This window comes from Arachis hypogaea, chromosome 4 (genome assembly GCF_003086295.3).
Source record: "Arachis hypogaea cultivar Tifrunner chromosome 4, arahy.Tifrunner.gnm2.J5K5, whole genome shotgun sequence".
NCBI lineage: Eukaryota > Viridiplantae > Streptophyta > Magnoliopsida > Fabales > Fabaceae > Arachis > Arachis hypogaea.
In genome coordinates this window covers 61,134,126-61,153,591 of record NC_092039.1, presented here as the reverse complement: position 1 = coordinate 61,153,591, position 19,466 = coordinate 61,134,126, and the positions used below count along the sequence as shown (strand labels likewise).

The window sequence follows — 19,466 nt, the reverse complement described above, 5'->3', positions numbered from 1 at the left end:
AATCACACAGCAACCAAGTCTTGAATTCAAAGAAGTGAAGGCAACTAACAAGAGCACCAATTCTGTCCCTAATCCAGCAAGCAAGATCAATCAAGCCATTTGCAAAAGGAAGCTTGCTGAGGAAAGGCCAAGGCAAGGGACAGTAGCTGAATCTTCTCCCCCTTTGAGGTCATTCCTCTTAACAAACTGGAAGAAGAGGAAGAAAGTGAAGAGCAACATGTCAAGCTAATGACACTAAAAGAGCACTTGTTGGGAGGTAACCCAACTGTAGGTACATTTCTTTCTATGCTTTGTTTAAATTCAATAAATTGGCATATGGTTACATTCTAAGTTTGGTGTTGCCTTGCAACAAATTATTTTCAATCTTTTTGGATGATTGCATCAAATCAAAAATGAAAGTGACACACCAAGATTTTAAGTTTGGTGTGCCACTTATTTTCTATGCAATTCATTCAAGCAACACCACTTGTCTGCATAACTATAATGTCTTTGTAGTGTTAATTTTCTTTTGGTTTGATATTTTGTTATTCTGTTTACTTTAGTTAATTCTTTGTTTTTAATGCTTTCATTTTAGTTTGCTTATTTACTGTGTTTGTTAATACATTACCAAGAGAGCTTTATTCATGACAGATTATTGGCTTGGTGATTGTCTTTAACATACAACAGTTTCATTTAGTTTTGTTTTAAATAAAATTGACATATGATTGCATTCTAAGTTTGGTGTTGCTATGCAACAAAATTTTATTCCAATGCTTACTAGATACTTGCATTAATTTCAAGTGAAAGTGTCACACTATGTTTGGTGTGCCACTTATTTTTTATGCAATGTATCATGCACACCCTCTTATGTTTGCAATCAAAATGTCTTTGTCTCTTGTGCCTTGATTGTTATCTTTCATTTTGCTTGCTTAAAACACATGTGCTACTAACATTTCATTGTGTAAGACATTCATGATCCATCTTAGCCCCATAGCCATTGTTCTAATTGTTGCTTGAGGATGAGCAAGCACTCTAAGTTGGCAAGGGAAAGGGAAGAATTGGAGAAAAAGGACAACAATAATGAAGATGAGCTACAAGGTTGTAAAGTTCCTTTTCCTCTCCTTTGTTTCCAGCACTTTAAATTGCATGATTGTCTTCATCTTTTCTGTTTACATGTGTGTATGAATAAGCATAGCTTGAATTTTGATTTATAATATGTTGCTGTGGCATTATAACTACCAACTTGAGCTTTGTGAATTCAAAAGCAATAAAGCATCATGATCATAAACAAACAAGGAATTAAAGAAGAATTTAGCATGTGCATACAATTATTGGATAGCTAGTATGATTAATTGTTGCTCAATTGCATTGGATTTTATTTAATTGAAGTTTCATCTAGTACATTTTGTGAAATCTTTTGAAATCATGAAAACCTCGAAGAAGCAAATATAATTAAAGCATGAAAAGAAAAAGGGAAGGAATGAGAAAGCTGAAGGCTCTGAGTACCAATGGCAATTTATTTGCTAAGTGCTTGTGGTGTTTATGTATCAAGCCAAATGCTTGAAAACAAAACACTTAGAAGTCAAGGCTAGGCTCAAGTGCAAAAGCACTCCCTCAAAGCTCAAGGTTCTGAGCATCAATGATTAGAGAGTCAAAGAAAAGAAAAAAATGAGCTTAATGAAGTCCTCTAATTCAAATGCTTGTGGTGCTTATGTATCAAGTGGTAATACTTGAAAACAAAGCATTTAGAAGTCGTAGCTTTGTTATTTACTCATGGGGCAAAGCACCCAAAAGGAGAAGCTAAAAAAAAATCAGAAGCTTGTTTCAAGGAAGAATTATAAGAAAAAGATTTCATAAAATAAGCTAGATAGAAGCATCAATCATTTACATCTCTTTTGTAATTGTAGCATGCATAGAAAACTAGCTTGCCATGAACATTAACTTGCTACTCTTCTTACCTTGGATTGTCAATTTCTATTGCATGATTCTTTTCTTGCTTGGGGACAAGCAAGGTTTAAGTTTGGTGTTGTGATGACATGTCATCATATACCTATTTTCTATGCTTTTTCATACAAGAAATTGATGATTTGTGCTTAAATATTGAATGCTTTTGTACTTAAAGGATATATTTTCTTGATCTTTTAATTTTATAAATCTTGTTGGAAATAAGAAGAAAAAGAAGCAAAGAAGCACAAAAAAGGAGAAAAAAGGAGCTTTGGGACACACTTTGAAGTTGGAGCACACTTTGGAGCCTTAGGCCACGCTTTTAAAAGCGTGGCCCATGACCAAATCAAAGGTGAATAAGCAAACAGCACACACTGCCCTGCTCTTGTCAAGGGCAGGGCAGAATCGTGATGCAAAGTGAGGTTGGAAGCAAGAATTTCGCTAAGGTAAAATCTGGGCGCTCACAGCATGACCATGCCTCCTTCAAAGGGCTATAACTTGAGCTACAGACGTCCGATTGATGTGCTTCCAGTTGCGTTAGAAAGCTGACATTCAGAGCTTTCCAACGATATATAGCAATCCATATTTTGCGTAAATTCAGGCAGGAACGAAAGACATCTTTAAGGGCCATGAGGAAGCAAGAAACTAGGCCTTACTTTGGTGCCAAGAAAACCAAGGAAAAGAAGTAGCGTGTGCATCCACCAAGTTTAGAACTTGGAACTTCACTTTTGGAAACACTGCCCTGCCCTCCACGAGGGCAGGGCAGCATTTTGTGGTGCACAGCCAGCGCACCATTCTGGCGTACCAAGGGAAGGCTCGGCAGCACCAGCAGCACACACAGGCACCAAACTGGCGCACCAGAATTTTCTGCCCTGCCCTCCGCGAGGGCAGGGCAGCATCCTGCAGCACCAACTCTCACCAACCAGCACGCACCAAGGGCGCACGAACATTTTCTGCCCTGCCCTCCACAAGGGCAGGGCAGCCTCCTGGGAGCAAATAATCATGGGCCAAAAATTCAATTTCATATAAATTCAATTCCTCACCAAATTGAATCAAGGCCATCCAAGACCCGTTCTCCCTCAAATCCAAAGCAAGAAAAAGCCCACTCAACATGACTCAAAGGCACACAGAGAAGCTAGATTAGGAATTTCATTTTTTGAATTTGTTTTTAATTTCAATTTCATTTTATTTTCATTTTTTATTTTGTAAAGCCTATATAAAGGCATCAATTAGAGCTTGGAGGAGGAGGCTAGCACACTAGGGAGTATTAGGATTTGAGAGCTTTCTCTCTTAGTTTTGATTGCTGTTTTGGAATTTTGGATTGGGAAGGAAGGAATTCTGTTTCATTCCTGATTTGAGATTCATCTTGTTCTCTTACTGCATAACTCAATTTTCATTTGCTGTTTTAAATCTTCTTCTTCTGCAATCTGTTCTTTTACCTTTCTGCAACTTCTCTCTTGTTGGATCAAGGAAGGACTTGAGATCTAGACTTGTTTTCTAGTCTCCTCCACTCCTGAGATCTTCAATCACTTTTAAATTGCTGCAAATTAAGCATTGCTTTTCTGTTTTTATTCTTCAAGGCATTTTACTCTTTTGCTTAAGATCTACTGCAATTCAATTCATCTTTAGTTATTCTGTTTGTTGCAATTTACTTTCTCTTGTTTAATTTCTGAAATTCCAGCACCCACTCTCCTTTATATTTGATGCAATTTATATTTCTTGTCATTTAAGATTCTTGCAATTTACATTTCTTGCTATTTAAGTTACTTGCCAATTTACATTCTGCAACTTTAAATTCATTGTCATTTACTTTCTGTTAGCTACAATTTCACACAATTCACTCAATATTTGATTAGCTTGACTAAACTAATCACCCACTAAAGTTGCTTGATCCATCAATCCCTGTGGGATCGACCTCACTCTTGTGAGTTATTATTACTTGATGCGACCCGGTACACTTGCCGGTTGGATTTGTGTGTTGGAAAATTCGTTTTCCGCAAAAACACCATCAGTAGCCATTGACAACGGTGATGCCCTACATACAGCTTGCCATGGAAAGGAGTAAGAAGGATTGGATGAATGTAATAAGAAAGTAGAGATTCGAGAGGAGCACAGCATCTTCACACACTTATCTGAAATTCCCACTATTGCTTTACATAAGTATTTCTATCCCTTTTTATTTTCTTTTTATTATTAATTTTCGAACTCATCATAAACCAATTTAATCTGCCTAACTGAGATTTACAAGGTGACCATAGCTTTTTTCATACCAACAATCTCTGTGGGATCGACCCTTACTCACGTAAGGTATTACTTGGATGACCCAGTACACTTGCTGGTTAAGTTGAACGGAGTTGTGGAAAGAAAAAGCTTCTCTAACAGTACCTGAAACTCTTGTATCACAATTTCGTCCACCAGTTTTTCACCGTGGCCAAAGCCTCTATGGTCACCCCTCCTTAAAACCGTGACCATAGCCCTATCTATGGTCACGGTTTTTCACCGTGGCCATAGACTCTATGGTCACCCTCCTTAAAACCGTGACCATAGCCCTATCTATGGTCATGGTTTTTTAAAACAGTGACTTTAGCCTGTTGTTGTTTATAAGATTCAATTTTTTTAAATTATAATCACATATCTCAAAATGATAATAATAACAAAATAAATCTCAAAATAAGAAATTCAAGAAATCTAAATAATAAAAGTTTCATTATAAGATACATATGTTTAATTTTTAGTCTAAACAACACAAATCAAAATAGAGTTGAATTTTTCCAATTACATGTAATTCCTCAAAAAGTACATAACACATCAAAATATTACATTTACATAACTAAGGTGGTAAGACCCATCTCATGTGATATTTGTATGAAACATATTTTCTTCATCACATCATGTCTTCCTGCACGTAAAAGAAATAAACATGTTAGATATCTTGCAAAAATGCTTTTGATGATGCAATACATATGCAGCAAAAGAAGGGAAACATTCATCCACAGCAACAATCAAGAATTATTCACAACCATCATTCACTTCAAATAGCAGCTATTGCAAGAATGCAGCAGTAGTGATAGCTTAGACTTAGAAATTCATCAAAGTTATCACTACTACACAAATAATTCAGAATATGTTCATTCCAGCAGCAGCCAACACAAGAATAAGGCAGCAATAATACCATGCAGCAGCATCATATAAACCAATTTAGCACAAAAGTAAAACAATGAAACAGCAACATAAGATCAATAACAGTTTAAACCTAATCAACAGCACCAAACAAACTAATTTAGCACAGGGCAGATCAATGAAGCAGCAGCAGGAAGCTAAATTAGAACATGGCAAGTCATTACGAGCACAGGAAAACCAATTTCAAATAGAATAAACATCAGAGTTCAAACCTAAATCCACTACAAAATCAATTGGCTACCTAACCACCTAATTCAACTAAGCTAACCTAATCAAACAGCAACCAAAAGCATACTATTAATTTAACTAGAAGTTTTGAACAGTACTTACTTCCATATCCTTTGATACATGGTTCGATCCAAGTGAAGGAGGAATGCTTCGCCGTGCATCATTTGGTGCACTACTCGCGTCAGGCGGAGATTGTTGGGCAGCTTCTATCATTACTTGCACTTGTTCTGCACTCATACCAGGATTGACTTGTTGCAACAACGTTTTAATCAAGTTTGTTAAACCATCCAACTTGGAAGTTAAGTTATTTTGATTTTTCTCCATATTTGAAACCATTTCATTATGTTGTTGCTGTATTTGTCGGATTTCCTTCTCCTTTTTAAGAGAGGATTTTGTGACTGATCGACCATAAAAACGAACTCTTCCATGTCTCTCCTTTCCGAAAATTGTTTGAACTGCTTCATCATCATTGTATCCTGTTTCTTTCAAATTTTGAAGATGTTCCTATTACACACAAATAGGATCAAATTAAATGCATGCACCCGACAGCTTTAGAATAAATAAAAATAGCCAACACATTTCTTGTTTTGTGTACTTTTCTAAGAGACCAGAAAACTAACAATTGTCTCTTGTGTTCCTGAATCAGTCTCTCATTTTTTTGCTCGTACGAGTTACAACAAATATCTCAGATTGTGATGGATATTCATTGTCCTCCTTCTTTGCTCGCTACAAAGAAACCACCAACATGTGACTAAGCAAACACACATAACATGAAAGATAAAAAAAATACTTAAAATAAAAAGTTCAAAAAAATACCAATTCAGCGTGTACTAATTCAAAACTAACTGGACCTATTCGATGATTCCATTTTTGCTTGGATCTATTTTCACGATTTTTGTCAGAAATAACCTACATTTGTTGCAATATAAAATTAGATAGAGTTAGTTAAATACATGATACCATCATTAAAGCCAAGAGAGTTGTGAAAATCACTTACTTTGATGATATCAAGCCTCCAAAATTGAACTAATTTTCGAAAATGCAGTTCAGGTACAGTCATTGGACGATTTTTCATCATATCTCTAAATGAGTTATACAATGTATAATGATATTTCTTTATGCGTTTCTAAAATTGCTTCCATGCCTCTCCAATGGTATCTATCACCCAAGGCTCAGCATCACTAGGAATGTTATATTTAGACTACAAATAAACAACGAATAATGTTATTTTACCATACATGCTAAGCCTATTTGTAAACAATTTAAAAAGGAGAATGATCGACTCACCTTTGCATAATCCAACATTGAAGTTTTAGTCTCAATGGACACAGCTTGCCAATTAGTATATAACAATGTGACCAAATTAGAGTTTCTTGCAAGTGTTCCCAAGAATCGACTAAACAATTGAACCTGTGTCTTTGTTGGGCCTATGGGTTTGCCATTGTACCATGTTAACTGTATTTGTGTCTCCAAAGCATGAATATGCTTGAGTTGGGTGGGACCATGAACTCTTTTCTTTTTGGTACCTATTTCCAATGTCGTTACTAGAAAATGTTAACAAGATTAATATTCTAATGAATAAAAGAGTAATCTATTAAATACAATAGTCAGGTTGGTGCATTTCACTATTTGCTATTGAAGAAAAGGATAAAGGCATTACCGAGTTGACTGTCACTACTATCACCAACAGTTGGATTGAGCTCATCATGATCATATTCATATTCTTCATCAGTTTCATCTAATGATATCCCATATTTTTCAAAAAATTCGTTTAAAGTCATAGCAGGGATAAGAGACTCAATCTTATATTCTTCTTCGTTGGCATCTTGTTCATTCGATTCCTTCATCGACATCTTATTGGTCGGCTTCTTGACTTTATCACCCCCCACCTTTGATTTCTTCATTGGCACCTTCTTCCTAGACGGCTTCTTCCCACCTTGATCCTCATGTTCAATGGCTTTCATCTTGATTTGATCCTCACCGTCTCCGATGTTTGTTATCTTCTTGGTTACCATTTTGCTTTGACCTTCATCGTCACCTCTTTTTAGCACCTTTTCCAGCATCTTGCCTTTTTTCCTTGTCTCATGTTTACTACTATTAGCCCCACATCCAGCTAAAACATGTTCCCTTTTTATTTGAAATTGTTTTAGCAAGGAATAAGCACTTGTGAATTGATTTTTTCCTGAATTTTTTACTGGACTCCTCATCTTCAATGGACTTCTTTGTGACTCTATTTGTGATAGGGTCTTTAATCTTTTTCTTTTGGAATTTCCTTCATTGTTCATCCTGTATAAAAAAAGTCAAATAAAGCATCAATACTAACATTGCCAAAATTAAAAGAAAGAAGAAACATTGTAACGCATTCGAAAATAAAGTAAACAAACATGGTAATGCATTAGAAAATAAACATGATAATGCACTAGAAAATAAGTTAAAAAATAGAGCATCACGGACAATTTGTGCACTACCTCAAATTCAGCATCACTATCTAAATCATCACACACTATTTCTTTGTCTTTAGGTTTGATCTTGTTCGGTGTCACATCAACAATAGTATGTCGCATACCCTGTCTAACCAAGTCTACCTCACCAATATCACTTAAGGGTATCGGACTATTCCCTGATTCATGTGGCTCTCTTATGTTAGGGTCAAACTGTAATTGGACACCAATGTTAAACAAGTCTCTGAGAACCGTTTTCATCACATAATGCTTTTGAGGAATATATGAATCTTTCACATAAAAGCACTGGTGTGCTTGGATTGCCAACACAAATGGTTTGTCTTGGTAACATCTTTTGTTGAAATGAACGTATGTCAAACCATAATTATCTTCCTTAGCCATAAACCACTCACACTTAAATAACACAACTTTAAATTGGCTATAATAGTCTAACTCGATAATATCCATGATTCTATCATAATATCTTATATTGGCCTTGATTGGTTTTTTGTCCTTAACACTCGCAATGCTTGTAGTTTCAGCCACCACAGTGACACCACTATTTTGCGTTTTTCGCATCATTTCTCGCCGCTTAGTATGAAATCTGTACCCGTTGACAACATAAGCATAAAATGATTTTACAACTTTATTTGGACCCTTAGACAGCTGTCGTATCCAACCGGGAACATCATCCTTCATGGCACATCTCGTAAACCACTCGATAAAGTCTTCATTCTGATCTTTAATGATGTTCCACTTCCGCTTCCGCTTGTCTTGCTTTTGTTGCTCACAATGTTCTCTACAAGGAGTGTATATTATTATGTTATATTACCAAGATTAGTCTAAGGAATAGAACTAATGAGAAGTGCAAATTTACCTCATGTAAGGCTCCACGTTATCGCAATTATTCACTACATATGCATTAGCTTGAAGGAATGACTTTTCGTCCAAAATAATTAGTTGCCCTTTTTTTCCACCCAATGGACTTCCCTTGTTTGTGAACAAATTTGAATAAGGATCTTTGGTTGAAGTGCTTGCATCATTATTCCGAGATACTCTGTTGAATCTTGTTTTCACTCCCTCATGCAAATATCTTGAACAAAAAGTTAAACACTCTTCAGCCAAATAACCCTCTGCAATTGATCCTTCTGGATGACTTCTGTTACGTACATACCCTTTTAGTGTGCACATGTATCTCTCAATTGGATACATCCATCGAAACTGGACGGGACCACCTAACCTTAGTTCATTAGCTAAATGAATAGGCAAATGAACCATTATATCAAAAAAGGTCGGCGAAAAAATCCTCTCTAACTGGCACAAAGTCTCTACAATCTCCGACTCCAAACCATTAATCTCTTCTAACGAGATTTCTTTTTGACATAGCCGATGAAAAAAGGAACACAGGCGCACTAGAGGAATAGCAACATGATCTGGAAGAATGCTCTTGATTGGTATCTGCAACAAGTAATGCAACATGAAGTGAGCATCACGAGTCTTGTAACCGTAAAGCTTTCTCTCTTCCTGTTGTACACAACGAGAAATGTTTGAAGCACTTCCATCAGGCAATTTTGTTTTCTTCAAAACACCACAAAAAATGGATCTCTCCCCTTTGGTCATGGAGAAGCATGCTCTAGCAAGTTTAGTTCTTTTGCCATCCTTAGTATTTATTGGGTGAAGATTCTTTCGAATGCCCATCTCCTTAAGATCATAACGAGCTTTTGCATGATCCTTTGTTTTTCCAGGGATATCCAATAAGGTACCAATTATACTGTCAACTATATTTTTTTTAATATGCATTACATCAAGGTTGTGCCTGATCATACAGTGCTGCCAACATGGTAACTCAAAAAAAAATTGATCTTTTTTTCCATTGGCCTTTACTTTTGCTTTGCGTCTTCCCAGAGGCATTATCTACTAACTTTAGCATATCTAGAACCTCTTCACCTGTTAACATTCGTGGTGGACCCCTGAATTCTATTTTTCCATTAAAAGATCTCTTGTTAGACCTCCATGCATGATCAACTGGCAAAAATCTCCTATGGTCCATGTAAACTGTCTTTTGGTGATGTTTCAAGTAACAAAAAGAAGTATCATGGTTACAACAAGGGCAAGCTAACTTTCCTTTCGTACTCCAACCGGACAACATCGCATACGCTGTAAAATCATTGATTGTCCAAAGAAGTGCAGCATGCATTTGAAAAGTTTCATTCTTAAAAGAATCATATGTATTTATCCCTGACACCCATAGCTCCTTCAGCTCTTCGATCAATGGTTGCAAAAAAATATCAATATTATTTCCTGGTGAACAAGGTCCAGGTATGATTAAAGAGAGCATGCAATATTCTGACTTCATGGACATCCAAGGGGAAAAGTTGTACACCATTAAGACAACTGGCCATGTGCTTTGTGACACGTTCATAGTTTGAAAAGGATTAAAACCGTCACTTGCCAAACCAAGCCTCAAGTTGTGCAGTTCTTTTGAAAAGTTTGGATACCGACTGTCTAAGTTCTTCCATGCTTGGCCATCAGCAGAGTGCCTTATGCAACCGTCTTTCAAATGCTGCTCATCATGCCACCTCAACGCCTCTGCTGTGTTTGGGCACATAAAAATCTTTTTAAGCCTTGGTATTAAAGGAAAGTATCTTAAGGTTTTCGCAGCAACCTTATGAACTTTATTCGGAAGCGCAAAGTCCTCTTCATTGCCATCCATAGTAGGAGTCTGATTATATTGAGACTCTCCACAGATACGGCAAACTGAGTCATTTATGTACTCATTCCAGTACATCATGCAGTCATTAGGACATGCATCAATCTTTTCATAGTCAAGACCCAACTCTTTAACCATATTCGTAGCTTTATTAAAAGAAGTGGGAATTTTCAAATCAGGTATGGCTTCTATCAATAACTCCAAGAGGGAGGTAAAAGATGTGTTACTCCACCCATGTAGACACTTCAAGTGGTAAAGACGAATGATGAACGATAATCTCGAAAATCTAGTTGTACAATTCGGATATAATTCCAGACCTGCTTCGTCTACTAGCTTATAAAATCTCTTCGCATCTTCATTCAACCCATTGTTCCCCTCCTCAAGATTTTCCATATTTTTGAATGCGTCATGCAGCAACCCGTCCATATCATCAAGGCCGCCTCGATCATCCATGTCAGTATCTACTACTGTTGGGATTACTGATTCCCCATGATTTGTCCATCGTTTATAACCTTCGACAAACCCATAGCAAATAAGATGCTCATATACGGCATCTCGTTCATGCCAATAAGTGTTTCCACACTTTGCACACGGACATTGAATTTCTTTTCCAACCGGTTTTTCCTTTACGAAGGCAAACTCTAAAAAACTATTTACACCAACTATGTACTTGTTCTCAAATCTTGGTGAATCCATCCAATCTTTTGACAAAACATGATTAAACCTAATAATGCAAATATCTAAACTTACTAAACATGGTCTAATAGGTCAATTATAGTGACAATCTAGCTACCATATACACACTACCTAAATAACTAGAAGATCAAATTATAATATATATCAAGTATGATATAAACTTACTGCTTAGTTCCTTCATTTTGAGATGCCATTTGAAGTTGTTATACACTGGTGCCACAACAACTACTCAACTCTTTTTGTCTTTACCAGTCCAAAAACAATATCCTGTATATAAAACAAAACAAAAAAATTCAGGAGAAGATAAATCTATATGAAGAATTAAGTTATTAAACCTCCCTTCCCTGCCTCTAAATTTTATTTGAAAAAAGAAAAACTATATTTTTTAATTTTATTTTTTTCCGATTGGAAAGAACATGCTATGAGCAGATCGCTGATCAGGTAATGAAAAGACAAAGCATGGAATACACACACAAACTACAAAAAATCAGTCCTCTAATGTATTTACCAAATAAGCAAATGGAAATGTAAATTTGCAAAGGGAAGTAATAATAAATAATTGAAGGAAGTACATCTCAATACATGCTCACACAGACCAAGCAAAATAAAACTGATATTAATTTATTGGTTGGATGAATTGGGTCAAAGCTCAAGAAACCGAGAATAAGCAAAGCAGGGCATAATTTAAATCCATTTATTTAAACCTAAAATATATACACAGGGAACACAAAGAATTCATGAAAAAATAACTACTCCTTAACTTATAGTTCCAAGCATCTTTCATTTAAGAAGGAATGGGAAAATAGCTACTTTAGTAGCTCAAGAACTATTTAGTCGAAGTAGATTGCAGCAAAGTGACCATGAATGACAACTTTGATTTAATTGATACAAGCTAAACTACAAAATAAAAAGTCATACAGCTGCATGCCTTGCCCACAAAATGAATGTAGCAAAAGATTTTCATCACTCAGTACAATTCTTAAAGTAAATTGCTCTATACTCATGCTTGTAAATCTTTCTTCCAGCTTCTAACTTAAAACCTAGATATCAAGAACATTTTAAAATGCCACATGGCCCACCTTCATGCTGCACTAGTCCCATTGATGTTTCTAGATCAGAGCTAAACCTGTGGGAAAGTTTACATCGTAATAGCATCAAGAAGTAGGCAGATAAACGTATTATAATTTAAAAGTACATGAAAGAAAGAATTCAAAACCCTTCTAGAAAATATTAAGACATGCATGGTATGATTTTTTTAGACAATTAAAAAAGTAATCTATTAATGAATTCTAAACCACGGTGAAATTACTTGCATTCATGTGGCGTTTCTCTATCTGCACATTGGTGGCATCTATGCAAAGATCCTATTGCAGTCATTAGTTCATATTCTTAAGTGAATTTAGTTGGAAAATCATGATGAGGCTATTTTAATTTATATAGTAATGAAGCTTCTCCTTTTTGTTTTTTCTTTTTTTCCCAGTATGCTGTATTTGTATTTTATCTCACAGGGAAAACACAAAAAAGGGTGTAAATAACAAGCCATATAAATGATATCCCCTTCAATTTTCTTCATTGATAGCTTAAATAACAGACTAGTTCCCTTACTTTTCTTCCATGAAAATTCACAAACATTTATAATTGACTACCCTATCTGCATTGTAATGTGTAAAATACTCTCTTTCTCTTTCTCTTAGTACAAAGAACCCTTTCTATCTTTTCAAAAGAACAAAAATGTACTACGTACAACTCTTTAGCTCTCTCTCTTTAAGAATACAAAACCAAAAAGGGTTGTGCAGTGATGAGAAACAAGTTAGAAAAAATAAAATAAAGATAAAAAAGAAGTGGCAGCACTTAATCCAAAAGGGAACGAAATCAAAATGTGAAGAATGAGAAGCCAGAATCTTAGTCAAATAAAGTAGTCATATATCAAAGGCAACAAAGCAAAACCTTTCCTTTAACACTAGCCAAGGCAAACAAACAAGAAAGCAAACAAGCAAACAAACACAATCTAACATATATCATATTTAAACACCCTTCCTTGTCAAAAATTCAAAAGGGAAGCAAAAACTGCATATGTTATGTTGTTTTCATATTAAGCACTAAGCAGTAACAGAGAGTAAAAAGAATAATAATCCATTTCATTATAATAATAATAATAATAATAATAATAATAATAATAATAATAATAATAAAGTTATGAGTTTTTATTTTGATGTTTGCATATTTTTGTGCCCATTTCACAATAAAAACAAAGAGATATCCTAATGATATCTTCCACCGAGGGTATAGGAAACACACATAATTGCACCTAACACCAAACCATAGAAACCTGAGCTCCAAAAACCTTTCTTTTCTTTAATTTCATTGCTTTTTGCTGCTTCTTTCAGCTACCCTTTTTTCCATTATATATACCCATCAATCTCCAAAAACCTTTTAGATAGAAAGAGTTCAAACCTAAATTCACTACGAAATCAATTGACTACCTAACCACCTAATTCAACTAAGCTAACCTAATTAAACAGCAACCTAATCAACTAACACTAACATGGAGTTTAAACCAAATTTTGAGTTAACTAAAATTAAGTTTTTTGGTACAAGAACATTAGAAGGGGAAACAATTAAACAGAAAAAGCTGGAATCAAAGGAAAGAAGAATAATTAGAAGTTTGTGCTTTTAGAAACTCACAGCAATGCCTTTTAAATTGAACAACTTCTCTTTTTTGTTGAATTCTAGCATAAGCTCAGCAAGTTGAGGAACATAGTGGCCTGAAGATAAATTGCAAACATGTTTTAATATAAATATAATCAATTATGTAGGAACCAATTTACATAAAGAACAAATTGGTGGAAAATTTACCAGCATAGCTTTCTCCTACTATGAACAAACTTTTGTTTCTATAGTGTGGGAACTTTACAAACTAGTTTTGCAAGAATATTAAGTTATCCCTGGCTATAAAGTGAAAGAAAAAATCAGAAAACAAAGCAATCTTTAAAGGTGAAAATTCTCTGTAAATTTTGTAAAGTAACATTTGATACTATCTCAAGATGTAGGCATGGCATAACTGTAAAGTATAACAGAATATAATGCAATACACATTACAGGGAACTTTGAGCAAAAGGGACATGGCAGAGTTTTGTAAGAGGTAAAGATAACAAAAGTAAAAGGGAAGACAGTAAAAAAGAACATTAAGATGGGAAAGAAGTGAATAGAAAGGGAAGTTAAGTTTTGTTTTTTGATTAACCTTAGCCGTTTATAGCATGTATATCCCTACTTACATATGCTAAGTATTGTATTTTAGGTTGAGTGTTACAGATAATCAGATTGAATCCAAAGAGAAGAAAAACAATATAATTTTACTTAAGAAGTTCTTGTAATATATTGCAAAATTAGAATAATGGAAACACTACTTCTTTTTTTTTTCTTTTAAATTATAAACTTACACTTCATTCCCTTTCAGATAAAAACCTATTTTATTTTGTCCAATCATTACTTAGAAGATACTTCAACCTAAAGTAGAAGATTGAATGTTACCTAGAGGATTTTGCTATGAATCATACTTGCTCTTGTGACAGGAAGCTCGCGGTGAAACTGAACGGGGCATAGCTCAATGGCGGACTCCACCCGTGGTAATGGCGGTAGTGGCTTCCCCTGGCAGCGGCTCAGACGGCAGCAGCAGCCGCAGCAGAGCTTCAACGGCAGCGGTGACGGCATTGGAGGCGGTGATGGACACGAGCTCAGCTATTGACCCCTCTCTCTCTCATCTTCGTGCACTTTCTCTCTCTCTCTTCGAAGTTGGGGACAGACACGAGCTCGGTGAAGGTTGGGGGGCTGGAAAATGGTGAGAATAGGGTGGGGGGCTGTCACGAAGTGATGATAGGGTTTTTTTTCTAAGTTACTAATTAGGAGGGAATGGGGATTTTGTTGGGAGGGAGGGGAATTTTGGGATTTGGGGGTGGGAGGGCGAAAACGACGGCGTTTATAGAGGGAGCTTAAAAAAATAAAAAATAAATTTAAGAAAATCAACCATGACCATAGACCACCTTAGTCCACCCCTAATAACTGTGACCATAGAGGTCACCTCCAAAAATTGTGACCATAGAGGTCACCCTTTCGAAAAACCGTGACCATAGACCCTTTTTTGTCACTGTAAAAAACCGTGACCATAGACCCCTTTAGGTCACCCTTTTTTGAAAAACCGTGACCATAGACCCTTTTTGGTCACCGTAAAAAACCATGGCCATAGACGCTTTTAGGACACCCCTAAAACCGTGACCATAGTCCCTTTTAGGCCACCCCCCAAAACCGTGACCATAGACCACTTTAGGTCACCCCACAAAACCATGACCATAGGTACCCTATGGTCACCCTTTTTGTGAAAACCGTGACCACAGACCCCTTTTTGGTCACTGTAAAAAACCGTGACCATAGATCCCTTTAGGTCACCCCCCAAAACCGTGACCATAGACCCTTTTAGGCCACCCTTTTTTAGAAAACCGTGACCATAGGTATGGTCACCCTTTCTGTAAAAACCGTGACCATAGCTTTTTTTTTGGTCACGGTAAAAAACCGTGACCATAGAGGGTCTTTGGTCACGGTCTTTTACCGTGACCAAAAAAACCGTGGCCATAGACCCAAAATGTTGTAGTGGTAGGAATTGTAGGCAATAGTATTTGCATTTGATAAAATTAGGTCATACCTCATTGGCTCTAAAGTGATTGTTTTTACTGATCATACAGCACTTAAATACTTATTCGCAAAGCAAAAATCAATACCAAGAATGATAAGATGGATCTTGTTGTTACAGGAGTTCAATATTGAGATTAGAGATAAGAAAGGAGTAGAGAATAAGGTAGCAGATCATCTCTCAAGAATTTCTTGTGAAGAAGAAGGCACACAAAGCCCAAGTGTAAATGAGAGTTTTCCTGATGAACAACTAATGATGGTTCACAAGGCACTTTGGTTCGCAGATATTGCAAATTTTAAACCCACTAGGGAAGTGCCTCTGGACTTCAACAAACATCATAGGAGGAAGCTCGTTAATGATGCTAAGTATTTCATCTGGGATGAACCATACCTTTTCAAGAAATGTGCAGATGGGATACTTAGAAGATGCATCTCAGAGGAAGAAGGACGGGAAGTCTTATGGAATTGCCATGGTTCTTGTTATAGAGGACATTTTGGAGGGGAAAGGATAGGAGCCAAAGTGTTGCAATGTGGTTTCTTGTATCCCACCATCTTCAAGGATGCAAAAGAGATAGTAAGGAGCTGTAATGAATGCCAAAGAGTTGGAAATCTACCCAAAAGAAATGAAATGCCATAACATTACATCATAGAACTTGAATTATTTGATATATGGGGATTGATTTCATGGGACCATTACCAACCTCTTACTCAAATAAATATATCGTGGTGGCAGTAGACTACGTATCAAAATGGCTGGAAACAATTGCAACTCCAACAAATAATAATAAAGTGGTCATGAACTTCCTCAGAAAGAATGTCTTTAGCAGATTTGGAGTTTCCAGAGCACTTATTAGTGATGGAAGAAGTCATTTTTGCAATAGACCATTAGAGAATCTCCTCTTGAGATATGGAGTAAAGCATAAGGTGGCCACACCTTACCACCCCCAAACAAGTGGGCAAACAGAGATATCCAACCAGGGGCAAAAAAGAATTCTGGAAAAGACTATGGAAGCTTCAAGAAAAGACTGGTAAAAAAGCTAGACGATTCTCTTTGGGCATATAGGACAACCTTCAAAACACCAATTGGGATGTCCCCATATCAATTGGTGTAGGGGAAGGCTTGTCATTTACCATTAGAGCTTGAGCACAAAGCTTTTTGGGCTCTCAAGTTACTAAATTTTGATCGTAATGCTGCTGGTGAAAGGAGGATCTTACAACTGCAAGAGTTGGACGAATTCAAATCCCAAGCATATGAAAATGCTAAACTTTACAAGGAAAGGGCAAAGAAGAAACATGATCTCAACGTGGCACTAAGAAGCTTTGAAGAAGGACAGAGAGTGCTCCTTTACAACTCTAGACTAAAGCTCATCCCTGGAAAGCTAAAGTCAAGGTGGTCAGGACCATTTCTTGTCACTAAGGTCTCACCTTACGGACATGTAGAAATCATGGATGAAATGTCACTAGAAACTTTCACTATAAATGGACAAAGGCTCAAACACTACCTGGGAAATATGGGGGAAAGCCTCAAGATGAAGTACAAGCTCAACTAATGGAGTAACCGTCAAGCTAGTGACGTTAAAAGAGCGCTTGCTGGGAGGCAACCCAACCAGAGGTAACTCTCTTTTCTTCTAAATTGTTTCAATAAAAGATTAAGGCAGATCTCTCTGTATTGTAGGGAGCAAAGTTTGGTGTTGCACACCAAAACACTTTAAAGGCAAATGTGTAATTCTAAGTTTGGTGTTCCACCAAAGATTTCATTAAGAAAACACTGCAACCCTCAGCACGACTAATCACTAGCTCCAAACAATCAAGAAGCTACCTTACAATTGTTGAATCTCTAGTCGTGATTGTTTCCTTTTATTCTTATAAAAAGCACTTGAAGCTCTACATGTATTCCAATTGCTGCATAGGGAAATAGACAAAGAACTAAGTTTGGTGTTCCCACACCAAAGTAGGTCCAAAAGATCACAAGCATAAATGCATGCTAACAGTTTTTCAAGTGCTTGGGAACAAGAAACTTCCATTAAACCTTGCAGGAATTCAATCAATATCTTGGAAGGACCATGCACCGTCATCCAAGGAAACAAAGAAGGATACAAAGACTGGAGGTGATAATGATAAGAAAGAAACAAGAAAAACTCCAAGAGATTGTAATGCTCCTTGATTGCTGATGGTTGAAATCTGCTCATTGAAGTTGCAATTGTACCCCTAGCTTTTAGTTGTTTTGAATTCTGTTGTGGCTATTTTCTTTAATTCCATCATAAATGTGCTAACCTAGGTGTGTGTTTCACTTTAATTATGCTTGAATGTATGACTTGTCTCCTTTTCAATTAAATAAAAGAAAATGTTTAGAACCAGGAAGAGTGATTGTCCAAGTTGGTAGGATATAGAACAAAGTAAATGGTGGTTAATGCTTGATTGTTTAGTGAGCTCAACTAATTAAAATAAAAGGGTAGAATGTCCTCTATAGTATGAACTTTGTGCTGTTTATGAACCCTTTGAAAAGAACAAACCTTGGAAGAAAGAAAGAACAATAAGGAAAACAAAAAGGTGATAAGGAGAGGCTTGAGTTAATAGGTCTGAGGGGTGCTTCATCATCCAACACCTTGAACCATCTAGGTCGGGAGTGTTGACTGAAATCTTAGTTAAAAAGTTGCCTTAACACAGAGCACTAAGCTATAAATAAAGAATAAGTTTCTAAGTGAAAAAGCAAACACCAAGGATCAATAAATAATAAGGGTCATAGTAGCAGCTTAGTTGGAACTTAGAAAGACATCTCATACCCTGAAACTAACAAAAGGTTGAGCTGGAAATGTATCTTGCATGAAATCCCATGAACCAAGTTTAATTACCTTCCAATAAAGACTTATATCCTTCTATGTTTTCATTCATTTCTCTCATGTTTTAGTGCTTGCTTGGGGACAAGCAAGATTTATGTTTGGTGTTGTGATGTCAAGGCATCTTAGGCTAGTTTCACTACCCTTTTTCTTTTTTTTCATTAGTTTTTATGCACTTTCTTGAGTTATAAGTAAGTATTTGGATAAGAATTTCATGCACACCTTGATTCATGCAAACTTGGTTATTTATGTGCTTTTCATAAGAGTTTATGTAGCTTTTGTTGATGATTTAATGATGCAAAGATCTTGTAAATTATATCAAACTTTGATGCAAATGTTTGGTTGATGATAGGTGAAAAGGAGGCTAATAAAGGGAAGGCAAAGAAGCAACAAGAAGGCCGTGGAAGGAAGCAAAGGGAAGCAACGTTGGAGCCAAAGTTGCTGCTCCAACGTTGCCTCAATGTTATACTCAACAAAGGCCAAAAAGGCCCAGTCCAAGTACTTGAAGATTAAAGGGAAGGCAAAGAAGCAACAAGAAGGCCGTGGAAGGAAGCAAAGGGAAGCAACGTTGGAGCCAAAGTTGCTGCTCCAACGTTGCCTCAATGTTATACTCAACAAAGGCCAAAAAGGCCCAGTCCAAGTACTTGAAGATTGAAGGAAGAAAGTGTATAAGTAGATTAGAGTTTAAGTTAGAATGGGGGGGGCTTGACACATTGAGTACTGTAACTCTACCTAAATTTACTTTCTCTTCATTTTTAGTTTGGTTGC

The 19,466-nt window shown here is 36.3% G+C and overlaps 1 protein-coding gene across 4 annotated transcripts; it reads right to left on the bottom strand.

Moving 5' to 3' along the window:
• Nucleotides 1–4,691: 4,691 nt before the first annotated feature.
• LOC112796780 (uncharacterized) lies at nucleotides 4,692–15,075 on the bottom strand. Of its 4 annotated transcripts, XM_072234677.1 has the most exons (12): nucleotides 14,710–15,075; nucleotides 14,035–14,127; nucleotides 13,864–13,943; nucleotides 12,258–12,304; nucleotides 11,344–11,445; nucleotides 6,992–7,617; nucleotides 6,619–6,857; nucleotides 6,329–6,532; nucleotides 6,148–6,240; nucleotides 5,952–6,057; nucleotides 5,434–5,835; nucleotides 4,692–4,822 (listed from the first exon to the last, which is right to left on the bottom strand). In XM_072234677.1, the coding sequence occupies exons 5-8, from the start codon at nucleotides 11,370–11,372 to the stop codon at nucleotides 6,458–6,460; spliced, it is 969 nt and encodes a 322-aa protein (XP_072090778.1). In that variant the 5' UTR covers nucleotides 11,373–11,445; nucleotides 12,258–12,304; nucleotides 13,864–13,943; nucleotides 14,035–14,127; nucleotides 14,710–15,075; the 3' UTR covers nucleotides 4,692–4,822; nucleotides 5,434–5,835; nucleotides 5,952–6,057; nucleotides 6,148–6,240; nucleotides 6,329–6,457. The 4 variants fall into 4 exon arrangements, with proteins under 4 accessions (XP_072090778.1, XP_072090780.1, XP_072090779.1 ...); XM_072234679.1 differs by lacking the exon at nucleotides 12,258–12,304; XM_072234678.1 differs by lacking the exon at nucleotides 14,035–14,127.
• Between the last annotated feature and the right edge of the window lie 4,391 nt (nucleotides 15,076–19,466).

Excerpts from the sequence above, each read along its gene's own strand:
- LOC112796780 (XM_072234677.1), bottom strand. The coding sequence starts at position 11,372 with ATGGCATCTCAAAATGAAGGAACTAAGCA. Across the intron at positions 7,618-11,343 it reads CAAAATGAAGGAACTAAGCA|GATGAACAATGAAGGAAATT; the intron begins GTAAGTTTATAT and ends TTTTTTATACAG. Across the intron at positions 6,533-6,618 it reads CAATGTTGGATTATGCAAAG|TCTAAATATAACATTCCTAG; the intron begins GTGAGTCGATCA and ends GTTTATTTGTAG.